We start from the raw sequence: 26435 nt of genomic DNA on the forward strand, positions 1-26435 counted from the left end.
GTAATTTTCCCACCCAGTCTTACAGCTAGTGAGTATTTATGTATAAATGATAAAAAGTGAACTGTAGACCCAATATATTTTATCCCAAGAGTAACGTTATATATCACATTCCTCGTTCCACAAAATTTGGTATGCACAGTAGAGTGGGACACCGAAAGACATTTTACTCCTGTACACTTTTTGAGTTCCTTTTTGGTCCCACATCAACTGTGCAAAATTTCAGCTCGATCGGAGAAACTATATTTTAGCGCCAGCCATTTAAAGTTTTCATACGATTTACTATGGGGAAAATCACTTTTTCAAAGAAAAATCGCCACAGGTTGTTCCTTAACCCCTAAAAATAAATCGATGAATGATTTCTGTTGGAAATTTTACAAGGAACCAACTCTCTGAAGACCGCAAAGCGATCTAAGGCATGTGGAAAAAGTTATTAACTGAAAACCGAATGGCATGCTAATGCTGTTTAACATGTAAGGAATAACAATAAATAATAAAATCTGGTCATTTTACCGATCGGGAGAGGCTTAATAACTTTTTCCACGAACGTCGCATCGGTTTGCGGTCTTTGGAGGTCTGATTCCTCGTGAAGTTTTCTACAGAAATCATTCATCGACTTATTTTTAGGGATCTAGGGGTAACTCCTAGCGATTTTTCTTTGCAGATGTAAAATTTCCCCATAGTAAATCGTATGAAAAACTAAGAATGGCGGGCGCTAAAATATAGTTTTTCCGATCGATCTGAAATTTTGCACAGTTGATTTGGGACCAAAGAGGAACTCAAAAAGTATACAGGAGTTAGAGTTTTTCCATTTTTTGTATTTTCCCATATAAACCGTGTACCAGGCTAATGCACAGTCTGCAACACGATGGTTTCCAACTTGTTTACCAGGAGGGTACCAGGACAAGCCTCGCACCATATATTGGGTGTTCGCTATCATATCCAGACCGGCGGCGGCAGCGAATGAGATGTGTTCGTTCACACATAGGCAAGGGCCGAGGAAGTTGCCTGTAGTACAACCTCTATCGCATTTGCTGCGACGACGACGTCCTTGCCACGCGCGCGCTCGCAGAAGAGTAATTCGAATTTGAGTATGCCCCAATAGTTGTCGGGTGACTTGTTTACAGGAAATTTAACATTGCTAGTGTTCCTATGCGAAATGGGTGATAACGGAGCGCGGGGGTGTTGGTGAAAACGACGAGGACGACAACGATGGCAGAAGGATACTTCCGGTGCATTGCTTGGAAGCGATCCAACAAACTGGATTCTGTAAACAGTGCAGGATGAGACTGGATGCAGCGTTTGGTTCATAACTGGGTTGCAATGTTCCGTTTGGTAGAATCGTTTCCATAATTTAGGCCCTAGAGATAGAATCATTATTTGACTTATAACAATTCCGAATAATCCAGAGTACATAACAAATTTAGAGTTTAATGCCAAAGAAGGGTTAAGAAGTGTTATTCCTCTGAAATTCACACAATCTACTTGATACCATGCTTGATACCCTTTTTATTTTTTGTATCTGTATTAACGAGATTTTTAACCCTAGGCTAAGTTCATCTTTGGACCCACGCTTCACTTCCCTTCCGAGGAAGAACTCACATTTTCGCGAGTTTGTCGGGAGTGGGATTCGATCCCAGGTCCTCGGCGTGATAGTCAAGTGTTCTAACCATCACACCAGGTGCACTCCCCAATACCCTTTCTTATATAGAGTGCTTATGATACCACCGAACCAACTAGCAGGTGGTTATTCTTCAATATGATACGATGTAAGAGTTGATGCAGCTGCTCACTACCGTGCTTGCGAAGCTCGGCCAGGAGTTCGTCCTTCTCAGCAGCTTTGTTGTTCTTTAGCCCTCTAATGACTGTCTTGACCTCATCTGGCGTTGGAGGTTCCACAAACTGTCCGTCGTGTCGTCAATTTGAATTCTGTCTGTCGCTCTTCCATTCCCACCGTTTTACAATTTCTGGAATTGTTCTCTGCACCTGGCAACCACCATTATTGTTTTGTCTGTCAGTAAGTTTCCATTACGGTTGTTGCACATGACGGGAGAAGGCGCTGCTTTTCACCGCACTCTATTTACAGTTTCGTAAAACCTGCGCATATCATTCAGTTCCATACTCTCCTGTGTGGCACGGTAAAGGGGGTATGCTGCGCAATTCAGATTCCATTGTGATCCACTAGCCTCTGCCCAGCAACTCCTATCCCTACCTCCACGCGGTACCGGCCGGAAACTATGAGCAACCTTAGGGAAGATCGGGTAACCAACCCCGGTGGGAACTTTGGTCGTAGGCTGACAGGGAATGGGGGGTTTGCTTCGGCAAACCTGAGCGTCTGTTCTCCAGGAGGAGCGGCTCACAACAGCGTCTGATCCCCATGTTAGGGGCGGCTGATCTACGTCCGAGTGCCAGGGAAGGACTCTGAGCTCAACTGTGCACTATGGTCCTCTGGAAAGTAGGGGGTTGGTGTCAGGCCCTACGAGCAAGCCGTAAAAAACCATTGTAACGGAAAATCAGCAACAGAATAATACGAACCGAGACCAACGGCAACGACCCTAGCGAACAAAAAGGACTTGCGATTGGAAACTCGGTACGTGGAACTGCCGATCTATCAACTTCATTGGGAGCACCCGCATACTCGCCGATCTACTGAAGGACCGCGGGTTCGGCATCGTAGCGCTGCAGGAGGTGTGTTGGACAGGATCCATGGTGCGAACGTTTAGAGGTAATCATACCATCTACCTGAGCCGCGGCAACACACGCGAGCTGGGAACAGCTTTCATCGTGATGGGTGATATGCAGTGGCGCGTGATCGGTTGGTGGCCGATTGACGAAAGAATGTGCAGGTTGAGGATCAAGGGCCGATTCTTCAACTTCAGCATAATAAACGTGCACAGCCCACACTCCGGAAGTACTGATGATGACAAGGGCGCATTTTACGCGCAGCTCGAACGCAAGTACGACCGCTGCCCAAGCCACGACTTCAAGATCATCATAGGAGATTTGAGCGCTCAGGTAGGCCAGGAGGAGGAATTCAGACCGACGATTGGTAAGTTTAGCGCCCACCAGCAAACGAACGAAAACGGCCTACGACTCATTGATTTCGCCGCCTCCAAAAATATGGCCATACGTAGCACCTTTTTCCAACACAGCCTCCCTTATCGTTACACCTGGAGATCACCACAGCAGACGGAATCTCAAATCGACCACGTTCTGATTGACGGACGGCACTTCTCCGACATTATCGATGTCAGGACCTATCGTGGCGCCAACATCGACTCCGACCACTATCTGGTGATGGTCAAACTGCGCCCAAAACTCTCCGTCATCAACAATGTACGGTACCGGTGACCGCCACGGTACAACCTAGAGCGACTGAAGCAACCGGATGTCGCCTCAGCATACGCGCAGAATCTCGAAGCCGCGTTGCCAGACGAGGGCGAGCTCGATGAGGCCCCTCTAGAGGACTGCTGGAGTACAGTGAAAGCAGCCATCAACGACGCAGCCGAGAGCACCATCGGGTACGTGGAACGGAATCGGCGGAACGAATGGTTCAACGAAGAGTGCAGAACGGTTTTGGAGGAGAAGAACGCAGCGAGGGCGGTAATGCTGCAGCAAGGGACTCGACAGAACGTGGAACGTTACAAACAGAAGCGGAAACAGCAGACCCGCCTCTTTCGGGAGAAAAAGCGCCGCCTGGAAGAAGCGGAGTGTGAAGAAATGGAACTGCTATGCCGTTCCCAAGAAACACGGAAGTTCTATCAGAAACTCAACGTATCCCGCAACGGCTTCGTGCCGCGAGCCGAAATATGCAGGGATAAAGACGGAGGCCTCTTGACGGACGGGCGTGAGGTGATCGAAAGGTGGAAGCAGCACTTCGATCAGCACCTGAACGGCGTGGAGAACGTAGGCACGGGGGCCCACGGCAACGGAAGGAACGACGACGCCAGTGCAGCGGAGGTCGGAAATGAACCAACTCCCACGCTGAGGGAAGTTAAGGATGTCATTCATAAGCTCAAAACCAACAAAGGAGCTGGTAAGGATGGTATCGCAGCTGAACTCATCAAGATGGGCCCAGAAAAGTTGGCCACCTGTCTGCATCGGCTGATAGTCAGGATCTGGGAAACCGAACAGCTACCGGAGGAGTGGAAGGAAGGGGTAATCTGCCCCATTCACAAGAAAGGCGACCATTTGGAATGTGAGAACTTCAGGGCGATCACTATTTTGAATGCTGCCTACAAAGTCCCAGATCATCTTCCGTCGTCTGTCACCTAAAACAAATAAGTTCGTGGGAAGTTATCAAGCTGGGTTCATCGACGGCCGGTCGACAACGGACCAGGTCTTTACCGTACGGCAAATCCTCCAGAAATGTCGTGAATACCAGGTTCCAACGCACCACCTGTTCATCGACTTCAAAGCGGCATACGATAGTATCGACCGCGCAGAGCTATGGAGAATCATTGACGAAAACGGCTTTCCTGGGAAGCTGACTAGACTGATTAAAGCAACGATGGACGGTGTGCAAAACTGCGTAAGGGTTTCGGGTGAACTATCCAGTTCATTCGTATCTCGCCGGGGACTGCGACAAGGTGACGGACTCTCATGTCTACTCTTCAAAATCGCGCTGGAAGGTGTGATGTGACGAGCCGGGCTCAACAGCCGGGGAACGATTCTCACAAAATCCGGTCAATTTGTGTGCTTTGCGGACGGCATGGACATTATCGCTAGAACATTTGGAACGGTGGCAGAACTGTTCACCCGCCTGAAACGCGAAGCAGCAAAGGTCGGACTGGTGGTGAATGCCTCAAAAACAAAGTACATGCTGGTAGGCGGAACCGAACACGACCGGATCCGTCTGGGTAGTAATGTTACGATAGACCGGGATACTTTCGAGGTGGTGGAGGAATTCGTCTACCTCGGATCCTTACTGACGGCTGACAACAACGTGAGCCGTGAAATTCGGAGGCGCATCATCAGCGGAAGTCGGGCCTACTACGGGCTCCAGAAGAAACTGCGGTCGAAAAAGATTCACCCACGCACCAAATGCACCATGTACAAAACGCTAATAAGACCGGTGATCCTCTACGGGCACGAGACATGGACCATGCTCGAGGAGGACCTACAAGCAGTCGGTGTTTTCGAGCGACGCGTGCTAAGAACGATCTTCGGCGGTGTGCAGGAGAACGGTGTGTGGCGGAGAAGGATGAACCACGAGCTCGCTGCACTTTACGGCGAACCCAGCATCCAGAAGGTGGCCAAAGCCGGAAGGATACGGTGGGCAGGGCATGTTGCAAGAATGCCGGACAACAACCCTGCAAAGCTGGTGTTTGCAACGGATCCGGTTAGCACAAGATGGCGTGGAGCGCGGAGAGCACGATGGGCGGACCAGGTGGAGCGTGACTTGGCGAGCATTGGGCGCGACCGAGGATGGAGAGCGGCAGCCACATACCGCGTATTGTGGCGTACTATTGTTGATTATGTCTTGTCTTAATGATGTTGAACAAATAAATGTATGTATGTACTCTCCTGTGCCTGAGCAATCACATTTATCCAAGGGGGAGTCGCTCAGCACATCTTTACTTGCGCCAATTATTTTCAGTGTGCCACCGGGTATTGAATTGTGCCTCAGTGTGCCCCGAAGTGCAACTGCTTGATGATTCAGATTTTGCTTGGCAACTACCAAGACAACCAACTGTTTGTTTCCATTTTACAGGTCAAATGCACATGGTTGCCTAGTTTTTTCACCCAAACTCAAGTGTCAAAATTGTGCCTCAGAGTGCCTCGGTGTGCCACACAGCGTATAAGACGGTGTTCTTGGCACCTCTTGGCACAATGATCCAAGCGACTAGCCCCTTGCATTTATCTCATGCTTTTTTTTCTTTTCGCGATGGATTTGATTTTTGATTACTCTTGCTTTTCTGTATATCGCTCACTATTCTACCGGGTCCCCGACACCAACATCCATTTTGGCAACGTTTTTTCGTCCTTTACCCTCTGGCATTCACCGTCGAAGCACCCGTTGTCTTTGAGCAGTGCCTATCACCTCCCCTGTCTTAGCTTCTGATGATAGTCAGTTACCGTACCGCTACCGCTGGATGTTGAGACGCATCGTTCGCTGGTTCATAGAGCCCAACGCGAATGATAACCGAGCTCGAATCCCACTAACTACGAGCTAGTGAACTGAATCAATACAAGTTCTAACATCAATGACATCCGAGAAGTGCCGGCCGTCTACCAGCACATGGATGCAAACTTCGGCGTTTGGATGTCTTCAGGTGTGCGCTCTGAACCAAGGGAAAATGAAGTGTCGAATAACTGCAAATAATGCTTCATCATTTATGGATGGTCTCTATATGGAATGTCAGAATTGTTTTAAACGAGTTTTAAGGCGCATCAGGGATTATTAGGGTCTTGCAGGGGGGATTCGCAGGGGTTTTCGAGGATTCAGGGGATTTTCAGAAGGGTTTCAAGGCGGCTTAATGCATTTCATGGTATCTGGTGACATCAGGGTCATATGCTCTGGAACTCCCCGGAAACCCCTTGACAACCCCTGAAACGCTCCTGCAATCCCCTAATAGCGCATATAAATCCTGGTACGCTTCTCAAACCTCCTGAAACTCCATGAAATCTCGTGAGACTTCCAGGCACACTCCTGGGAACGCTCTTGAATCTCCCTGAGATCCACTGAAACGCCCTAAAACGCATTGATATACCATGGAACGACCATGAAACCCCTTCTGGAACTTCTGGAACATCCCTGCAACGCCCCTGAGACTCCCTGAAACCTTCTGAGCACTTCTGATAGTAAAATTCCAGGAATGCTCCTGAAACGTTCTGAAACACCTTTAAAGGCGGTTAAAACTCGTTTAAAACAATTCTGACACTCCACATAGAGACCATCCATAAATGATGAAGCATTATTTGCAGTTATTCGATACTCCAGGAGAAATTTCAGGCAGAAATTCCATCGGAATTTTTTTCAGGAATTCCTCTAAAGATTCCTCCAGGAATACCTCCAGAGATTCCTTCAGGAAATTCTCCAGAGATTCTTCCTAAAACTCCTCCTGGGATTCTACCAAAGATTCCTCCAGGATCATCCATCAGGAATTCCTTCAGAGATTTCTCCAGGAATTCTACCAGGGGTTCCTCCAGAAATTTCTCAGGAATTCCTCCAGAGATTTCTCCAGGAACCTCCATGGGTTCTTCAAGAAATTTACTAGAATTCCTCAGGGATTCCTGCAGGAGTTCCTCCAGAGGTTCCTCCAGGAACCTCCATTGGTTCCTCCAGGAACCTCCATTGGTTCCTCAAGGAATGCCTCCAGGGATTCCTCCAGAGATTCCTGCAGGAATTTCTTCATGACTTCTTCCAGAGATTCCTCCTGGAATACCTCCAGAGATTCCTCCTGGAATACCTCCAGAGATTCCTCCAGGAATACCTCCAGAGTTTACTTCAAGAAATCCTCCAGAAATTCTCCCAAAAATTCCTCCTGGAATTCTTCTAGGGATTCCTTCAGGAATTTCTCAGGAATTCCTCCAGGGGTGACTCCAGCGATTTCTTCAGGAACCTTCACTGGTTCTTCAAGGAATTTATCTTGGAATCCCTCAGGGATTCCTCCAGGAGTTCCTCCAGAGATTCCTCCAGGAACCTTCATTGGTTTCTCAAAGAATTCCTCCAGGGATTGCTGCAGGAATTTCTTCGGAAATTCCTCCAGAGATTCCTCCTAGAATACCTCCAGAGATTCTTTCGGGAAATCCTCCAGAGATTCTCCTAAAAATTCCTCCAGAGATTCCTCAAGAAAAATCCAACAGAAATTCCTCCAGAGATTTCTCCAAGAATTGCTCCAGGGATCCCTCCGCTCCAGGAATTCCACAGAGATTCCCCCAGAAGTTCTTCCAGAGATTTCTCCAGGAACTTCCATTGGTTCTTCAAGGAATTCTTCCTGAAATTCCTGAGGGATTTCTCCAGGAGTTCCTCCAGAGATATCTTCAGGAACCTGTATTGGTTTCCCAAAGAATTCCTGCAGGAATTTCAGGAGATTCCTTCAGAAAATCCTCCAGAGATTCTTCCGAATATTCCTCCTGGGATTCTTCCAGACATTTCTCGAGGAACATCCACCAAAATTCCTCCAGAGATTTCTCCAGGAATTTTTGCACGGTTTCCTTCAGGAACTCCTCAGGGATTCTTCCAGGAATTCCTCAGGGAATCCTCCAGAGATTTCTCCAGGAACCTTCATTAATTCTTCATAGAATTCATCCTTGAATTCATCGGGGATTTCTCCAGGAATCTCCGTAGGTCCCTCAAGGAATTTCTGCAGGATTTCCTGCAGCCAGTCCTCCAGAGATTTTTTAAAATGTTCATCCTGTGATCCTTCCTGAGATCCCTTTAGGAGCATCCACCAGGAATTTCTCCATAGATTTCTCCAGGAATTCCTCCAAGGGTTCCTCAGGGATTCCTCTATGGATTCCTCCGTGGATTTCTCCAGGAATTCTTCCAGGAATTTCTCCAGGAATTCTTCAGGAATTTTTTCAGGAACTCCTTCAGAGATTCTTCCAGGAATACCTCCAGAGATTCCTTCGGGAAAGCCTCCAGAGAATCTTCCAAAAATTCCTCCTGGGATTTTTCCAGAGATTCCTCCAGGAACATACACCAGGAATTCCTCCTGAGATATTTCCAGGAGCTCTTCCAGGGATTTCTTCACGAACATCCTTTGGTCTTTAAGGAATTCCTCCAGAAATTCCTCGTGGAATTCCTCAGGAATTCCTCCAGGAACCTGCATTGACTCTTCAGAATCCACCAGGGATTCTTCCAGAAATTCCTCAGGGATTTCTCCAGGAGTTCCATCAGTGCTTTCTTCAGGAACCTCCATTGGTTTTTCAAGCAATTCTTACAATGTTTCCTCAAGAAGTTCCCCCAGAAATTCCACAAGAAATTCTCCAGAGATTTCTCGAGGATTTAATCCAGGGATTCTTCAAGGAATTCTTCCAGGAATTCCTTCAGGGATTTCTCCAGAGATGATTGTCTATGTTAAAATATAGGCAAAAATATGAGTTTATAAAGACTTGAATACACATAATAAAACAGTTAGCTGAATAAAAAGCTCACAAATAAGGTAAGGGACATCCCTTATCAAAAAAGCAATGGAACTCAGAACAAAAACATTGATTTCTTATGATAGCGGCAGTCCTTGATCTTATTCAAACAACAAGGTTTTTCAATGTGGGAGATACTGATTGTCCAAATTGTGATGAAAAATCCACAACACAACAACACAACGACAGTAGCCAGTACGTATCCATCTCTAGAACAGCTCAGTGGAACCATGAGCATCACCCGAGACGCACCGTGGAAAGCTTTTTGGAAGCCCCTGATCTCCTCAACGCAGTCCTGCCAAATGCTGCCAACGATCATCACAGTCGTCTCGGTCCTGCAGTTGAGGAACGTGACGGGGTCTTCTAAGAAGCTTGCGTAGGCAAGTATAATGTGGACTCGATTGTCGAAGAACGTACTCTGTGTGAGGTTTCCTCCCCCATCTACAGATCAGCAACTAGTCAGCATCCATCACCGGAACGCACAATTTCAACCAGCATTGTGGAAGCCCCTAGTCTCCCCATCACAGTCGAGCTGTCGCAGCCAGCGCACAACAGTCTTTCCGGCCCTGTGTATGGTGTAGATGACGGGGTCTTCCAAACACCGATTGAAGGCAAGTACGATCAGCTTTGGGCATCAAACCTGCCTGAAATAAGTTCGCTTTCTAGTTTCGATGCAATCTCGTCCGACCGACTACTACCGAGCTTGGTCGACAACGTTGAACCGACACAACGGGTTGATGGGACACACATTCCTGAGCCTCAAGCCTACGTCATCGAGTCTACGATCAACTGTCGCAGCGCAGATGCTTGTGTTCCACCGCTATCATCGCTCGGCCCTGACTCCTCTGGAGAATTTTCCCTACCAGCTCCTTTTGTCAGTAACACGTCCCCTACGCACTACTCGCCAGCTGGTCTCCGAGTTTTTTACCAAAATGTACGGGGTTTAAGGACGAAAATCGACGATTTCTTCGTAGCTGTTGCAGATACTGACTACGACGTGGTAGTACTTACCGAAACGTGGCTAGACGACCGGATCTTCTCTGCTCAATTGTTTGGTAGCCGGTTTACCGTATTCCGGAATGACCGCAACCCGTCAAATAGCAATAAACTACGAGGCGGTGGAGTGTTGATTGCGGTTTGTAAGCGCTTTAGCTGTTTCCTTGACTCGGCTCTTGTAAGCGCCTCGGTTGAGCAACTATGGGTTAAAATCAAGCTATCTGGTCGAAGTGTAAGCATTGGTGCCTTGTATTTACCGCCAGATCGTAAAACTGACATGGTATACGTTGACAACCACATCAACTCCATTGGTGATGTGTTGTCTAGACTGGACAACAATGACTTGGCTCTTCTCTGTGGCCATTACAACCAATCTGGCTTAGTGTGGATCGTGCAGGTAAACGAAGTACCATGCATCGACGTACTCCGTTCTAGTATGCCAGTATCAACATGCACTCTTTTGGATGGTTTAGACTTCCACGGCTTGGTCCAGATCAACACAGTTTTGAATCGCAATTCGCGGATGCTTGACTTGCTGCTGGTGAATGATGCTGCTCTCTCTGACTGTTCTGTATCCGAAGCGCTGGTGCCCTTGGTCAATCTTGATGCTGATCATCCCGCTTTAGAAATAGCGATCAATATCTCTGTTCCCATTCTCTACGAAAATATTGAAGATGCGCTGGCTCTGGACTTCTCCAGAGCGGATTTTGATTCCATAACGCAAGCACTCACGCAAGTTGACTGGAATTTTCTCGACACGTGTTCTTGTGTTAATGAGGCTGTTGACGAATTTACTCATACTATGAGTCAGATAATTGCAGTTCATGTTCCTCAAAGACGTCCAGCTCCCAAGCCAGTATGGGGTAATGGACATTTGCAAAAGTTGAAACGGTTAAGGTCCAAAGCACTTCGGAAATATAGTGTAAATAAGAATGCATTCACCAAACGCGCCTTTGCCCTGGCAAGAAATGATTATCGCAGCTACAATCGTTATCTCTACAAACGCTACACAAGACGCATGCAGTATAGGCTCCATCGCAATCCTAAGGCATTCTGGTCGTTCGTGAAAACCAAGAAAAATGAGGAAGGTCTTCCTGCCGAAATTTTTCTGGGTGAGAGACGTGCTCATTCTGCACTCGACAAGAGTAACTTGCTGGCAGACCGCTTTAAGCAAGTATTCAACGACACCACCGCCACTACTGATCAAGTTGATCTGGCACTCAGCAATACACCTAGCAATGTCTTCGCGTTCAACGTCTTCACTATTACTCCAGAGATGGTTGATTTGGCTCTCAACAAGTTGAAGCATTCTAATGTTGGAGGACCAGATAATATCCCACCATGTATCCTGAAGAAGTGCACTGCTGAGCTCATCTTGCCATTAGTAAAACTGTATAATCTATCCTTGCTTCAGCGCACATTTCCGGACCGGTGGAAATCTTCTTTCATGTTTCCAGTTTTCAAGAAAGGTGACAATCGTCTACGATGCTTTCTTTGTTCACTGCAAAAACTACATATCACCGGACCAGCACGGCTTCTACCCGAAAAGGTCGATCTCGACGAACCTTGCTCCTTTCATCTCTCTTTGTCTACGCAATATTGAATCGGGAGCGCAAGTGGACACCATCTACACCGACCTGAAGGCTGCATTTGACCGTGTGGATCACTCCATATTACTAGGAAAGCTTGAAAAACTTGGGGTTTCATCGAGCTTGGTGCAGTAGTATAAATCATACTTGACAAATCGCAAACTCTGTGTCAGATTAGGATCAGCTCATTCCGACTGCTTTAATAACAGCTCGGGTATTCCTCAAGGTAGTAACTTGGGACCACTTCTCTTCTCAATTTTCCTGAACGATGTGGGATTCGTGCTTCCAAGTGGATGCCGCACATTCTTCGCAGACGACGTAAAGATTTTCGTAGTAGTACGATGCCTTCTAGATTGTTTGCAGCTGCAGGAATTTATTAATGATTTCAGTGAATGGTGCAGTAGAAACTTCGTCACACTCAGCGTGCACAAATGCAACTCCATTAGTTTCCATCGTAGGCAAAAACCAATATTGTTTGATTATACGACCAACAATGTGCCACTTCAGCACGTGGAAGTTACTCGGGATCTCGGAATATTATTGGACTCCGCTCTATCCTTTAGGCCCCATTACTGTGACATAGTTACGCGAGCGAGCAGGCAACTAGGTTTCATATTCAAGATTGCCGACGAATTTCGTGACCCACTTTGCCTAAAAGCACTGTACTGCTCTCTGGTTCGCTCTATGTTAGAGTTTGGATCGATCATCTGGTGCCCGTACCAAAGAGTTTGGATATCTCGATTGGAGTCGATCCAGAAGAAATTTGTACGGTATGCCCTGCGCCATCTGCCTTGGAACGATCCCAACAACCTCCCGCCTTATGAGCACCGTTGTCAGCTGCTGGGTATAGACACGCTGGAACACAGGAGGTCGATCGCTCAAGCAGTATTTGTAGCTAAAGTTCTGGTTGGTGAAATTGATTCTCCTGGAATTCTTGCCGACCTACAATTATATGCTCCAGAGAGACCCCTTCGTACTAGGAACAATCTGTTTCTCCCAGCTCGCGCAACGAATTATGCACTACATGACCCTGTACGGTATATGTCGTCACGCTTTAATGAGTACTACGTAGTGTTCGATTTTAACTGCTCTACTCTAAGCTTCCGACATCGGATTGAACGGCTGCTGCATGAGGAGAATAGACGTCAGCGTTGATTATGATAGTTCGTAAGATATTCTTAGTATTTTAATTATTTGACTATTGTTATTGTGCTTGTGTATTGTGATTACTTATGGTAGGATTTTGTTCCTGTTAATGTCAATGTTAGGAGTTTTTTTATTATTTTTATTTTTATTACTTTTTCATTAAGACATATTGTCAGATGAAACATATAAATAAACATAAACATAAACATAAACATTATTTTTATGAATTCGGCTTAGGACATCATAAACCATGGTAGATCATAAAGTTGATTTATGAACAAGCAAAACACAGGGCAGAAATCATTTCTTTGAACTCTTCGAAACTTTTCAAATTGAAGAATTATAACATTTCACAGCTTACATTTTAGTTTCACAGCTTACATTTTAGAACTGATGTATATTCCTTTGATGGTGCATCTGCAGTTTTATCTAAAGACCAACATAGGTTTTTCAGCCATTTATCATTTGATTACAGGTATATTCAGTCAAATGTATTTCAACCATCATTGTTTGAGTCGCCATAGAAGTGGTCATTTGCATGGAAGGGTTAGGATTCCGGAATATTCCAAGACGCAATGCAGTTTGATATGTCGCATGCTGGGATTCAGAAGAGACATAAAAGTGGGCATTTTCACGGAAGCACCAGGCTCCCGAAACACCCCGGAACGTTTCCAACGTGGCCAAAAATCAGCGAAATGACTTCATTCGATCTTGTTTTTCAAAATTATAAAGATTGATATGTTGCATGCTGAAATTTAGAAGAACCAGGTTCCCGCAACATCTTGGAACGTGACCAACGTGGTCAAAAACCCAAAATATGACTACCTTCGACCTTGTATTGCAAAATCACGAAGATTGATATGTCGCATGCTGAATTTTGGAAACCCAACGCAAGTGTGCTTTTGCCTGGCCGAAAACATACCCCAGTACGTCCTGGAATAACTCCGGAACGTAATGGTCAATGATCATAATCGGTCCAGAATTAACGAAGTTTTGATTTTTCCAGTCCGGAGCTGAATATGCAAATCGTACGTTCAGATTATAAGGGTTAAACCCCCTGAAATCCTATAGGCCACCCATGAAGCGCCCTGAGTCCCCCTGGTGCACCCCTAGAATGCCTATGAAACCTCCTTTCCTTGGGGCACTCCTGGAATGTCCCATGGATCCCCCAGGATCCCCAATAATCATAGGGTATCGATATCCCCAGGAGTGCTCCTGAAACTCGCTGGAACAACTTTGAATCCCCCCAAAACCTTAAAAGGAATGCCCATTAAACCCCCAGGAACACCTCCGGAACGTCCTTAAACTCTTCGAAGACCCCTGGAACGCGACAATCAATTGACTGCTCTTTTCGGTTATACCAGTCGACCAATATGTCTGAAATAGACGTATGACCCTAAAGCATTGGAAGGCAATGTGCATTTCATTGACAAATTGAGAGGTAAATGGTGTAAATGGGATTCGAACCCATGACTCCGACCGCTGGTCAGGAGATTTAACCAACTAAACCACAGAACAATAGTTACGGTTCTGTGGAATATAAAGTCAAACTAGATTTAGAGCACGACCCTAACCGGGTCTGATTTTCACAACTTTACATCGAGCGAGAACTACTTGAATTCGAAGTAAATTATGCAACAAATAGCAACATTAAAAAAAATGCTACATTTCATGTAAGATAGCCAATGAAAAATTGAATGCAAGACAGCTGTACCAATTACACGTACATTTTTCAACCTTTCAGGACGCGCGCCGTTGTTAAAAGTACAACACCATCAAAAAACCTCGCTCATCGTATGCGGCACGAGCGCGGTGCAGTTGGAGGATCAAACAGGCGCGCGTCCTGAAAAGTTACCCGAGCAAAGTCCAACAACAAAATTACAGCAAATCGAAAACACGATTTGTATTCAGTAACACATCGATATCACATTTTTGATATCAATTTATCTTTACTTAATTTAATTAATTTTTGTTTTGTTTAGAGAGACTTTACCGTTCTCGTCATTCGTCTCTTATTTCAAGTTTTGTTTTCGGTTTGCTGTTATTTTTAATTAATGTAAATATTTTGCACAAGAATAGTTTTAAATCTTTTAGTTAACTATCTAAATTAAGTCCAGGGATAAATCATTAGTGCAATTATGTATAATTGCATTTGTGAATTGATATCAACCGAAAAATTCTACATATACAGCCATTCCATAGAAAAACAGTATAGTGCATCTCCGATTGTCGTGAAACTTGGTGGGCTTGTAGTTCTTCGAAAATAATTAGAACCGTATTTTTTTTATTTCGTCAATAGGGTGACCAATTTTCATATAGGGTGGTCCAAAAAATCAAGGTTTTTCAAAACTAAAAATTTTCAAAAAATCGTAACTTTTGAACCATTTGACCGATTTTAAACTTCTTTTTTTTTGTTTGAAAGCTATTGAATTGTAATTTTCAGGAAAAATACGTTGAAGGAACTAAAATGTAAAGAGTACTATAAAATATGCTAATATATTAGTTTTTTCATGTTTTCATAGTCTTGAGACCAAAGAAGTACCCTGGTTTTATATTTTTATCAGAAAATTCAGGAAATTTGGCGTAACATATCAAAAAATCAGAGATGTATGTTTTTTAGTTTTTGAGATATGATTTTATGATATGATATGAAATCGGTCAAATGGTTCAAGAGTTACGATTTTTTGAAAATTTTTAGTTTTGAAAAACCTTGATTTTTTGGACCACCCTATATGAAAATTGGTCACCCTAATGACGAAATAAAAAAAAATACGGGTCGAATTATTTCCGAAGAACTACAAGCCCACCAAGTTTCACGACAATCGGAGATGCACTATATCGTTTTTCTATGGAATGGCTGTATAATGATTTTTCATTTTTATTGCGCTGATAACAAAAACAGTTATCAATTTGCTATCATCGATAGCAGAAAGGGGGCATCCATTTAGTACGTCACGTGAAATTTGGGAATTTTCGACCCCCCTCCCCCCTTCGTACGGGGTTTTCGTATACTTAATACATTGCTTGTCACACTTTCTGAAACCCCCCCTCCCCCCTATAAGCGTGACGTACTTTATGGATGCCCCCAAATTGTTTTCAATTTGCTGTCACAGGATCATTTTTCTTCTCTCATTTTTGATGATTTTAACCGTTAAAACGACCAAAACGACAACAACCCGAGGTATCAAAATTTGCAATATCACAACATCAAAATTAGTTTTCAATTTGCTATCAGATTTTGCTCGGGTAACGCCTGTGCTATAACATTATCAATATTGTGAAAGAAGCAATCCGGCTTCGGTATTTTAGATCAATCAATCTCCAACTCGATTACCAGCATATAAGCATTGAATTAGTACTCCGTTACTGGTATCTGTCCATCCAATTCCCACTGGTACTTCCGGTAAGCGTAGCTAGACCATTTCAGCCGAAAGTGACGATAAATTGCTGCTGTGAATACTTTGAATGGAAAATCAATCGTACAGAAATAGCTCCCCCTCAGCCAGGCCAAGTGTTCCGTTCAGGTTATACCCAGTGTTATGTGTTATCGATTTATTTTCATTTGTTTGTCGATTTACCATGGACCATTTCGCGCTATATTTTATGTTGCCCTTGCTTGTTTGCCTCATTTCCATTCGTTGCGTAAGGTGTGTCGATTTTTTTTGGGAGAGAGTAAAACGGCCGGTTGATAGTTTACAGAACGAGTTAGTATAAATAGGTACAAGCTTGTAATTATATTATGCACTACTTGCATGAATTTCGAAAACTCAAATCAACTGAAACGAACGTTCTCGTTGCCCTATGAAGACTACAGAATGTAAATTCCTCATCAGGACCCTTGGCACACGTGGATGAAAGATTGACTGAATCAAGCACCTGATGTAATTAACAGTCATCGAAACCCAGCATGCATCTACCGTGACAAAAACGTGATCCTGACATCAATCTCTACTGTGACGTCAACGGTTGTCGTCTGTCGTCACGTCATCATCACCACTTCCGCTCATCTGTCAGCACCCCGAGGGTGGATGTTCAGTGTTTATGCTCAATCAAACCAATTCAATATATTGATTTGATTGAACATAGATTGCGATTTACTTCGCGCACCGTGTCATAGCTGTTGGCTGTTTCGTTATTGCCATTCATTGCTTCTCAGTTCCACCCATCCATTAATCCTCCTCTGTATTTACAGATCTGTACTGTAATTTCATTTCATGTCCTCAATGCTTGGCTGCCTCGTAGTCGTTGTTGTGTCTGAGAAAATGAGAATCTTTGAATCGTGTTATGCTGATTGTTTATGGGAAACTACAGATTTTGTGTTTCGATTCTTATTTTGGAGGGGGATTTTTTTTTATCTTTTTCAACACTATGCCTCAAATCACTAAATCCTAAAAAAAAGAAGAGTATGATTTCAACAGTTTTATTATTATCATTATTATAAGTTAGAAATTCCAAGTTCCCAGTGGTGGGCACCGTTAACCAAAAATTAGTCGATTAAACGTTAACGTTAACGCTTCAAATTTAACGCGTTAACTTTAAATCGTTAATGCTCCATAGAAATTTCACGCTCGTTACGGTAACCGTTAGCTTTAAAATTCAATTGATGAAAAAAAATGCCTGAACTTATTTTTTTGTTTTGTTTTGAATGTGGCGATATAAAGATACTCGTGTTCTTAACTAACTTCTATCGTCCTTAATTTTATACACAACCATTTTTCTAAAATTCAAACATTTTTTCCACTAGGCCAGATTATTTCCTGATTAAGGCTCAAATGAGAATCGCATATTCTCCAAACTGAAAAAAAAAAACACTTTTCTCCAGAATGACGAAAGAGCGAACAAAACCACCGTGTCCGATTCTCATAATTGACTAAATAAACAATCGGACATTCTTATTTTCTTCAACTTGTGGATCATCTTAAGAAAATGTGCTTTTTAAGTTCTGGAACATTTGCCATTCTCAATTGAGCCTTAAGCATACTATTTTATTGCCACTCCATTGTATTCCAATGCAACAAAACAAACCACAACAAATGATGAGACCTCTTTCAAAAAATTAACGATTGGTTTAACTTGCGCCAGGTTTAACGGCGTAAACGTTAATAATAATTTTCAAAAAAGTAACTTAAACGTTAAATCACATTGATTTGAAAAATAAAAACATTTGGAAAGCACATAATAAAGTCCTCAAAAAAATCTGCCGAGGAACTATGCGAATCCTATCAGGAAAACCAGGAATTCGGCACCAACTGTATTTTGAAACCTAAACCCCTTTTACAGTCTAAGCTCTCTGGAGGCTGTTCGGTCAATGAAACCGATGAAGCACTCAGCGTACTTCCTGAAAGGAATACGCCAAGTCTTGAGTGCTTTGTACAAACGCTCATACATCATCACCATAGCTTGAGTCCCTTCACATTGCTCAATTCCGGGCAATGAAGAAGCGGACTCTCTGGCTAAGGTGGGCGCTAGTAAAGGCGATATTTATGAGCGTCAAATCGCTTTCGACGAATTTTTTGCATTGGCCCGTCAGGAGACCTTGAGCAGCTAGCAACACAAATGGAGAGATGGAGAGATGGGTAGATGGTTGCACTCCATCATTCCACAGGTGTCGAAGAAGCCATGGTTCAAAGGGCAACCACTATTTGTTGAACGCACATACCTTCCGTATTGGGCTCTCAGAAAGCAATCTCTGGCTTACCAAGATAGCGTACATGTCGTATGGGGATGCGATGAGTATCGTGAGGTCAAATCTGAGCTGCATGAAATTCTCTGGGTCCGAGGAAAACAACAGAAACCCGTTAGAGAAGTGTTGGCAGGACTTGATTTGGAATACATGAATTCTATTTATCAGTTTTTGAAACGTGTTGACCTCAGAGTTTGATGTAGTACGTTGCTTGTTTTCGTCGTCGCCCCTGTCTATCGCTGTCCCCTTCCGTTTGTCCTCTTCTTGTCGTCGTCTACCGTAAATCACTTTTCTTGGGTTCCGTTACAGAACAGGACATTTTGTCCCGTCAATGTTTTTTTGGTATCAAAAAATGAACTGGAAAATTTTTTCACTGTTGAGAGAGAAAAACCGGAAGCCCAAACTCGTGGAAAATTTTCAAAAAAATCTTTTTGAGTTGGTAACTTCATAAGCCAGATACCTTTCATTAATTAATTCATTCGGTGATACCTATAGGAATTCCTTTGGAACTTTTTCTGAGAATTTTTTGGGCAGCTTCAATAAAAATTCCTTTTGAAATTCTTGGAAGTTTTTTTAGGAATTCTTTCGATTATTTATATTTCTCATTGGAAATTGCCTCGGTAATTGCGAGATACTTTTGATTATTCTTTTGGAAATAACTCTTGTGTATTTCTGGGACAATTCCTTCAGCAATTGCAATTGAGAATTTCTAAGCTTTTAAAAAAATTGCCTAGTAGATTTCAAAAGAATGGACTAAGGAATACATTAATAATATTCCGAATAAATTGTGGAAAAATTTGAAAGAAATTTCCGAATGTTTTCCACTGAAATTGCCTAAGAAATTTACAAAGAAATTTCAGCATGAATATATAAATTGAATTACTAAAGCGAAATAGAAAAAATTGCCGAAGCAGTTTTTGGAAATATTAAAACAATGAAATACAATGGGATTATAAAAGAAATTTCAACAAAATTGCTGAAGAAATTCTCAAAGTGTAACAATAAGATTTGCTGTAAAAGTTTGCAGTAGAATTACAAAAAATAAAATCCGTTGGATTGTTTTTTGAAGAAATTGCAAAAAATAAGGAATAACCGAAAAAATCAATTAAATTGACGAACTAATTTTAAAGGATTTACCAAGTTCTTCGGAATGGATTTTTTTTCAAGAACTTATTAAGGTACTGCTGAAAGAATTATCAAAATAATCGTTTGAGAAATTTCCAAGGGATAACTAAAAGGATCAATTAACTAAAGAAAAAACTTCTGGGAAAAGTTCCAAACACATTACGCAAACATTTTACAAAAATATCATAGGAATTCGTAATGGCTGAAATAATAAATTATTGGAGCTAGTTTTTCTGGCTCTTGTCGCTAAAAGTGCCACAGCTTTAAGGCTATGACCATTGCATATTCCATTAAATTTTCTGATGATTTCTTTCAATTTTATTCAGGAAGGTTGTCGAAATCGATCAAGATTCGCTTCAATTCAACAGAATTATGTTTTCGATGTTACCATGGTCCCGAATTACAACTAAAAAATGTTTTTTGTTGGCAACCACCTTGAGATCGCCAGGCTCGCACGATACCACTCTGCCATCGAGCCTGTTGGTGTGAAGAAACAAAACGCACATAAGAAGCGTTGGCGGGTCGATGATTACGTTTTGCCATGGTAAATTTGAAAACATTTTTATGGTGGTTATTACCGCAAGCCGTCTTTCAGTGTAAATTGAAAAAAATCAAATATAATAGATTTATCCACTGATGAACCGAATTCATCGCAGTCCGAGAATGTTGTCTAGTGTCAACGAGACCACTTCCAATCAGAATTGAACAATTTCCAATTAGAATAGAACAATTCTGATTAGGAATGGCCCCGCTTTAGTGTCAAAATTCTCGGACCTCGATGAATTCGGTTAATCGGTGGATAAGTCCATAAAGTACATACACTGAAAGACTACTTGTGGTTAAACTCACTAGGGTTCTGAGGGTCAATTTAAATACACAACGCTACTAAATTTGTGCAGCCTGAGTTTTGTTTCATTTTAACAGATTTATGCTTTCAATTCAACTATGGAGCCGATCTACAATTAAGAAAAATGTCTGTCAACAACCGGATTCAAACCAAGAACCTTGAGATCACCAGGCTCGCACGCTACCACTCAGATATCGAATCGATTGATATGAGAGGAAACAAAATGCACACTAGAAGCGTGTGTTGGTCGATGATCACATTTTGCCATGGTAAATTTGAAAACATTTTCATGCTGGTCATTACCGCAAGCCGTCTCTCAGTGTTGGCTCCAACTTGTGACGTAGCTGAGGGGGCCAAGCTCTTCAAAATTAGACATTATTCAACTGTTTTCTGCTCAATGTACTAGTTTTCCCGTGAGTAAGATAAATAAGATAATCTGCGTCGATATTTACTAAATTTCATTGATTTTGAGAGGTTTTGCACCTCCCCCATGCCCAAATACGTCACAAGTTGGCGCGTATGAAATATATTAGAGTGCCAATGAAAATCGAATTTTCGAATTTCAAAAACATATAAAAAATATAAAGTGCAAGCAGTTACCAAAGAAGATATAAGACATGTTCCAGTACTATTGCCATGAATATTTCAGCAACTAAATTCAAATCTTCCATTTCAAATTCATTTCACTCTCCCAACTCAAAGATTTTTTACCCGAAAAGTAATTTTTTTCAATTTTTTTTTTTTTTTGAGATTACACCAGATCTTAACATTTCATGCACTTTTAAGGCATTTGGCATAAAAAAAATCGATTTCGAAATTTTCATGAATCTCATGGATATTTTTCGTGTTTCAAAACAGTCAAACTTTGACCGCTTTGGTCAAACACTTAGCGAAGTCCGATTGAGCTGAAATTTTGCATGGGAACTTTTTTTGAGAAGACGGAACTTTTGATCAACACCCGCTTTTGCAATTCGATACACACACTTCAGTTAACGACCACATCTCGATGTGGACAGACGTTCTGTTCATTCGCTCGCTCGTTTTTGTGCTCGCGGTTATTGTTGGTATGTATAACAATAGAAACACTCGATCGAAATGTCGGGTGTATCGGAAAAAACACATTGGCTTTTCTTTTTCTTGGTGATGTCACCGTTCCACTATTTACACCATGTCTTTAAAAATGTTTGAGGTGGGGATTTTCTGAAAGTCCTCCTCAAAAAGCAAGAAAAATGCATTTTGTTAATCAATTTGATGAACCCCCCGTTAGTTAGAGTCACAACCATTTTTGCGGACCCCTCGATTTTGATCAATTGTTGGCTCATTTGAACCGTTATAACTCAAAAGTTTCACCAAAAACCACCTAATAACAAAATGTTGTTCAAAAGAGGAATGATAGAGCTACTATTTAAGTTATAAAAACATGGGTCGGCCATATTGATTTTGGCCGCCATCTTGGATTTTTATACCGAAACTGTTTTTTCATCATGTTGGCAACAACCGATTTTCAAAATTTTTGCGTCAATCGAAAGCAGGGACATTTTTACACAACATATCAAACATTTAGAGATGTATCTTTTTCCTATCAAAAGTTATCTGCACTTTTGTTAATCATGACACGTTTTCTTCATACATTTCCATGCTCACCGGCAACGACACCCAACAGCATCAGAGGATACGCCTGCATGTTGTATACGCAACGGCACCTGCAGCCTAATTAGGGAAAATTGGAGGTCCGTTTTTAACTGTTTTTCAATAATGCGGGCATTGCTTTTTAAACTTTTTTGGTGTTTTGAAAAGCTAAAACTTTCTCCTTTTCATTAGTGGATTCAGTTTTTATACAAATGTTCGTAAACACTGTGAAATAACGCTGCATTTATGTAAACAATCGGCACCTGGCCCAGTGCGCTAAAGTGTCATGATTAACAAAAGTGCAGATAACTTTTGATAGAAAAAAGATACATCTCTAAATTTTTGATATGTTGTGTAAAACTGTCCCCGCTTTCGATTGACGCAAAAATTTTGAAAATCGGTTGTTGCCAAAATGATGAAAAAACAGTTTCGGTATAAAAATCCAAGATGACGGCCAAAATCAATATGGCCGACCCAACTTTTTATAAACGTAAATAGTAGCCCTATCTTTCCTCTTTTCAACAACATTTTGTTATTAGGTGGTTTTTGGTGAAACTTTTGAGTTATAACGGTTTAAATGAGCCAACAATTGATCAAAATCGAGGGGTCCGCAAAAATGGTTGTGACTCTAACTAACGGGGGGTCCATCAAATTGATTAACAAAATGCATTTTTCTTAAATTTTTGAGGAGGACTTTCAGAAAATCACCATTTTAAACATGTTTAAGGACATGGTGTAAATAGTGGGACGGTCTCAGCGAGAGTTACGCATTTGAAGAAAGGTTGGCCAGTAGTGCGAGAACGACAGTGCGCGAAAGTGCAGAAGCAGCCGACGGACGGCAGTGCTTGAAACTGCATATCTATCTGGTTGCGGACAACCAGACACATAAAAAGAAGAATAATCTCAAGTCGTCGTTGAGCAAAAGCGATGATAGTAGCTTGGTTATTGTTCCCGATGCTTCTCCCAACAAGTGTGGGATGCGAATTCCAACTTACGAATGAATTTCGGATGAAAAAGAACGACAATCGACAATCGAAGAGGATAAGCAGAGGATCGCCATCGTAACCAATACCCCGGTGGATGAAATAGGTTTTTATCATGATTAGTTTTTTATTTTAGGTATGTTTTTATTATATTTTTGTATAACAAAAATCGAAGAATCGGCTCCGTGAAGTGTTACACATGCCTGAGCTTGTTTGGTAGACTAGTAAAAAAAAATACACACACTTCTGAATTGCTGAAATTAGAACAACAGAACTACTTTAGCAGTTTTGATGATCGATTTGACTGATGTTTAGTCATGTGTTCAGTACAACAAGTCTCATAAATGTGTGAAAAATGTAAACAATTAGTTTTTGCTGACCTAGTTTGTTTTCCAGCTATTCCAATTCCGCCAAAAAGTTGTCGAACCTGGAAATCAAAATTAAGTACGTTAAGCTTGCATTTGTTCTTTAAACTGATAAAATGTTTACAACTTTTTTGATTAATTTTTAAACTTGCTAACATGCTTGCTAAATTACACATTGAGTTCCACAAAACTCATTGAGGAGCCCCTTGGTTCGCCGTCGAGAGCATAAATAAAACTATTAGCTTCAGATGCAATATCTAAGAAAACGTCTTCCCGCTAAAAGTTAAACATTTTCTGACCAATTTGCTTCCTTCGTCTCATAAGGGGTTCTGTCGGTTTTGGTTGGAAAAGTTTTGAAGCCGATTTTGAGCCCAACAAGTTTATAGCCTTTATGTAGCTTTAATATATTCATAGCGGTAAAGGCATGACCATATTGTGGGTGATGGGTCCGATCGCCGGACAGTTCAGAAACTTTTCATAATATAAATTTCCTTGAGTTCCTTGGGCATACTGTATCTTCGTACCTGGTACCCTGGTTGTGGAGCTTGGAAATATTGTGGACAAGCGGGTGCCCCCCAGGAAGTAACTGGTGTTTACCTTTTGACTTTCGCCAAGTGATCACGCGACGACCGTTTGCACGCCTACTAGATTACTTGATGTGCATTTGGCAGACCATGTGCTACCCGCGTTCAATGGAAGGCTAGTCGAACAATAATGCAGATTCAATACCACACATCCTCCCTTTTCTCAGGAATGAATGTTGTAACAGAAATTTTCAAGCACAGATGCTACATCTTTTTCAATTTCTTTTCGTTCGTTTTAAACATCAGCCTTTGCCGCAGTTGTTCATGTTTTGATGTTGTGGCTGTCTTATTCAATTTGTATTAGCAGAATCGATAATCTATGAGCACTGAGCGATAATATTGTCGCACCGCCACTTAACCGGACATCGCACAACTGAGTCACGACACCACCCTCTTCGAGATATTTTTTTTTTGACATGGTGGAAGTTGTGCGCAGCCTTCGCATTTTATTCAGCAACACGGATCGTTTATCACGATGAACTTGCAAAGCTTAGGTGCTAAACAAATATTAAATTTTGCTATTTACGACTACATACCAAACCAAAATGTGCAATACGAGTCTCACAGTTCTTCCCTCAGACATATCTTCTGCATGTATTATTCTTAAACTGCAGCATCTTCTACAAATGCCATTCCGTCTATTTCCTTCAGCCAGATTTTAATGGAACAACTATTATACAACAAACAAAAATGTAGAAGTTTCAACGTCAGACCATATGATTCACCATGAGAAAGAAATTCTTACTGTAATATGGATGCGGTCATCCAGACATGCTGTGAACTGTTTTTTTTTTTTTACTGTCGCCATGAGACAGAATTCCTTACAAAAGAAAAGGTGTGGTCATCTGGACGCGCTGTGGACTATTTTAATGAGACAGAGTTTCTTATAAACATAAGGGCGCGGTCATCCGGACGCGCTGTGAACTGTTTTTACTGTCGCCATGAGACAGAGTTTCTTACAAAAGTAAGAGTGCGGTCATCCGGACGCGCTGTGAACTGTTTTTACTGTCGCCATGAGACAGAGTTTCTTACAAAAGTAAGAGTGCGGTCATCCGGGCGCGCTGTGGACTGTTTTTACTGTCGCCATGAGACAGAGTCTCACAGTTCTTCCCTCAGACATATCTTCTGCATGTATTATTCTTAAACTGCAGCATCTTCTACAAATGCCATTCCGTCTATTTCCTTCAGCCAGATTTTAATGGAACAACTATTATACAACAAACAAAAATGTAGAAGTTTCAACGTCAGACCATATGATTCACCATGAGAAAGAAATTCTTACTGTAATATGGATGCGGTCATCCAGACATGCTGTGAACTGTTTTTTTTTTTACTGTCGCCATGAGACAGAATTCCTTACAAAAGAAAAGGTGTGGTCATCTGGACGCGCTGTGGACTATTTTAATGAGACAGAGTTTCTTATAAACATAAGGGCGCGGTCATCCGGACGCGCTGTGAACTGTTTTTACTGTCGCCATGAGACAGAGTTTCTTACAAAAGTAAGAGTGCGGTCATCCGGACGCGCTGTGAACTGTTTTTACTGTCGCCATGAGACAGAGTTTCTTACAAAAGTAAGAGTGCGGTCATCCGGGCGCGCTGTGGACTGTTTTTACTGTCGCCATGAGACAGAGTTTCTTACAAAAAGAAGGGTGCGGTCATCCGGACGCGCTGTGAACTGTTTTTACTGTCGCCATGAGACAGAGTTTCTTACAAAAGTAAGAGTGCGGTCATCCGGACGCGCTGTGGACTGTTTTTACAGTCGCCATAAGACAGAGTTTCTTACAAAAGTAAGGGTGCGATTATCCGGACGCGCTGTGAACTGTTTTTACTGTCGCCATGAGACAGTATTTCTTACAAAAGTAAGAGTGCGGTCATCCGGACGCGCTGTGGACTGTTTTTACTGTCGCCATGAGACAGAGTTTCTTACAAAAAGAAGGGTGCGGTCATCCGGACGCGCTGTGAACTGTTTTTACTGTCGCCATGAGACAGAGTTTCTTACAAAAGTAAGAGTGCGGTCATCCGGACGCGCTGTGGACTGTTTTTACTGTCGCCATAAGACAGAATTTCTTACAAAAAGAAGGGTGCGGTCATCCGGACACGCTGTGGACTGTTTTTACTGTCGCCATGAGACAGAGTTTCTTACAAAAGTAACGGTGCGGTCACCCGGACGCGCTGTGAACTGTTTTTACTGTCGCCATGAGACAGAGTTTCTTACAAAAGTAAGAGTGCGGTCATCCGGACGCGCTGTGGACTGTTTTTACTGTCGCCATAAGACAGAATTTCTTACAAAAAGAAGGGTGCGGTCATCCGGACACGCTGTGAACTGTTTTTACTGTCGCCATGAGACAGAGTTTCTTACGAAAGTAAGATTGCGGTCATCCGGACGCGCTGTGAACTGTTT

At 42.4% G+C, this 26435-nt stretch overlaps 2 protein-coding genes across 2 annotated transcripts in view; both read left to right on the top strand.

The window, feature by feature from the left end:
* Positions 1 to 26435, top strand: part of LOC109433075 (uncharacterized) — a 336164-nt gene that overhangs the window by 303446 nt on the left and 6283 nt on the right. The window contains exon 4 of the mRNA XM_062842514.1: positions 1 to 26435. This exon is cut by the window's right edge and continues 6283 nt beyond it. Within this exon, the coding sequence (XP_062698498.1) occupies positions 25288 to 26435 (1148 nt within the window). The 5' untranslated portion in view covers positions 1 to 25287.
* LOC109425809 (solute carrier family 12 member 4) overlaps positions 1 to 26435 on the top strand; it is an 836994-nt gene that overhangs the window by 91498 nt on the left and 719061 nt on the right. The window lies entirely within an intron of this gene.

Source organism: Aedes albopictus, chromosome 3, assembly GCF_035046485.1.
Source record: "Aedes albopictus strain Foshan chromosome 3, AalbF5, whole genome shotgun sequence".
In the NCBI taxonomy this organism is placed as follows: Eukaryota; Metazoa; Arthropoda; class Insecta; order Diptera; family Culicidae; genus Aedes; species Aedes albopictus.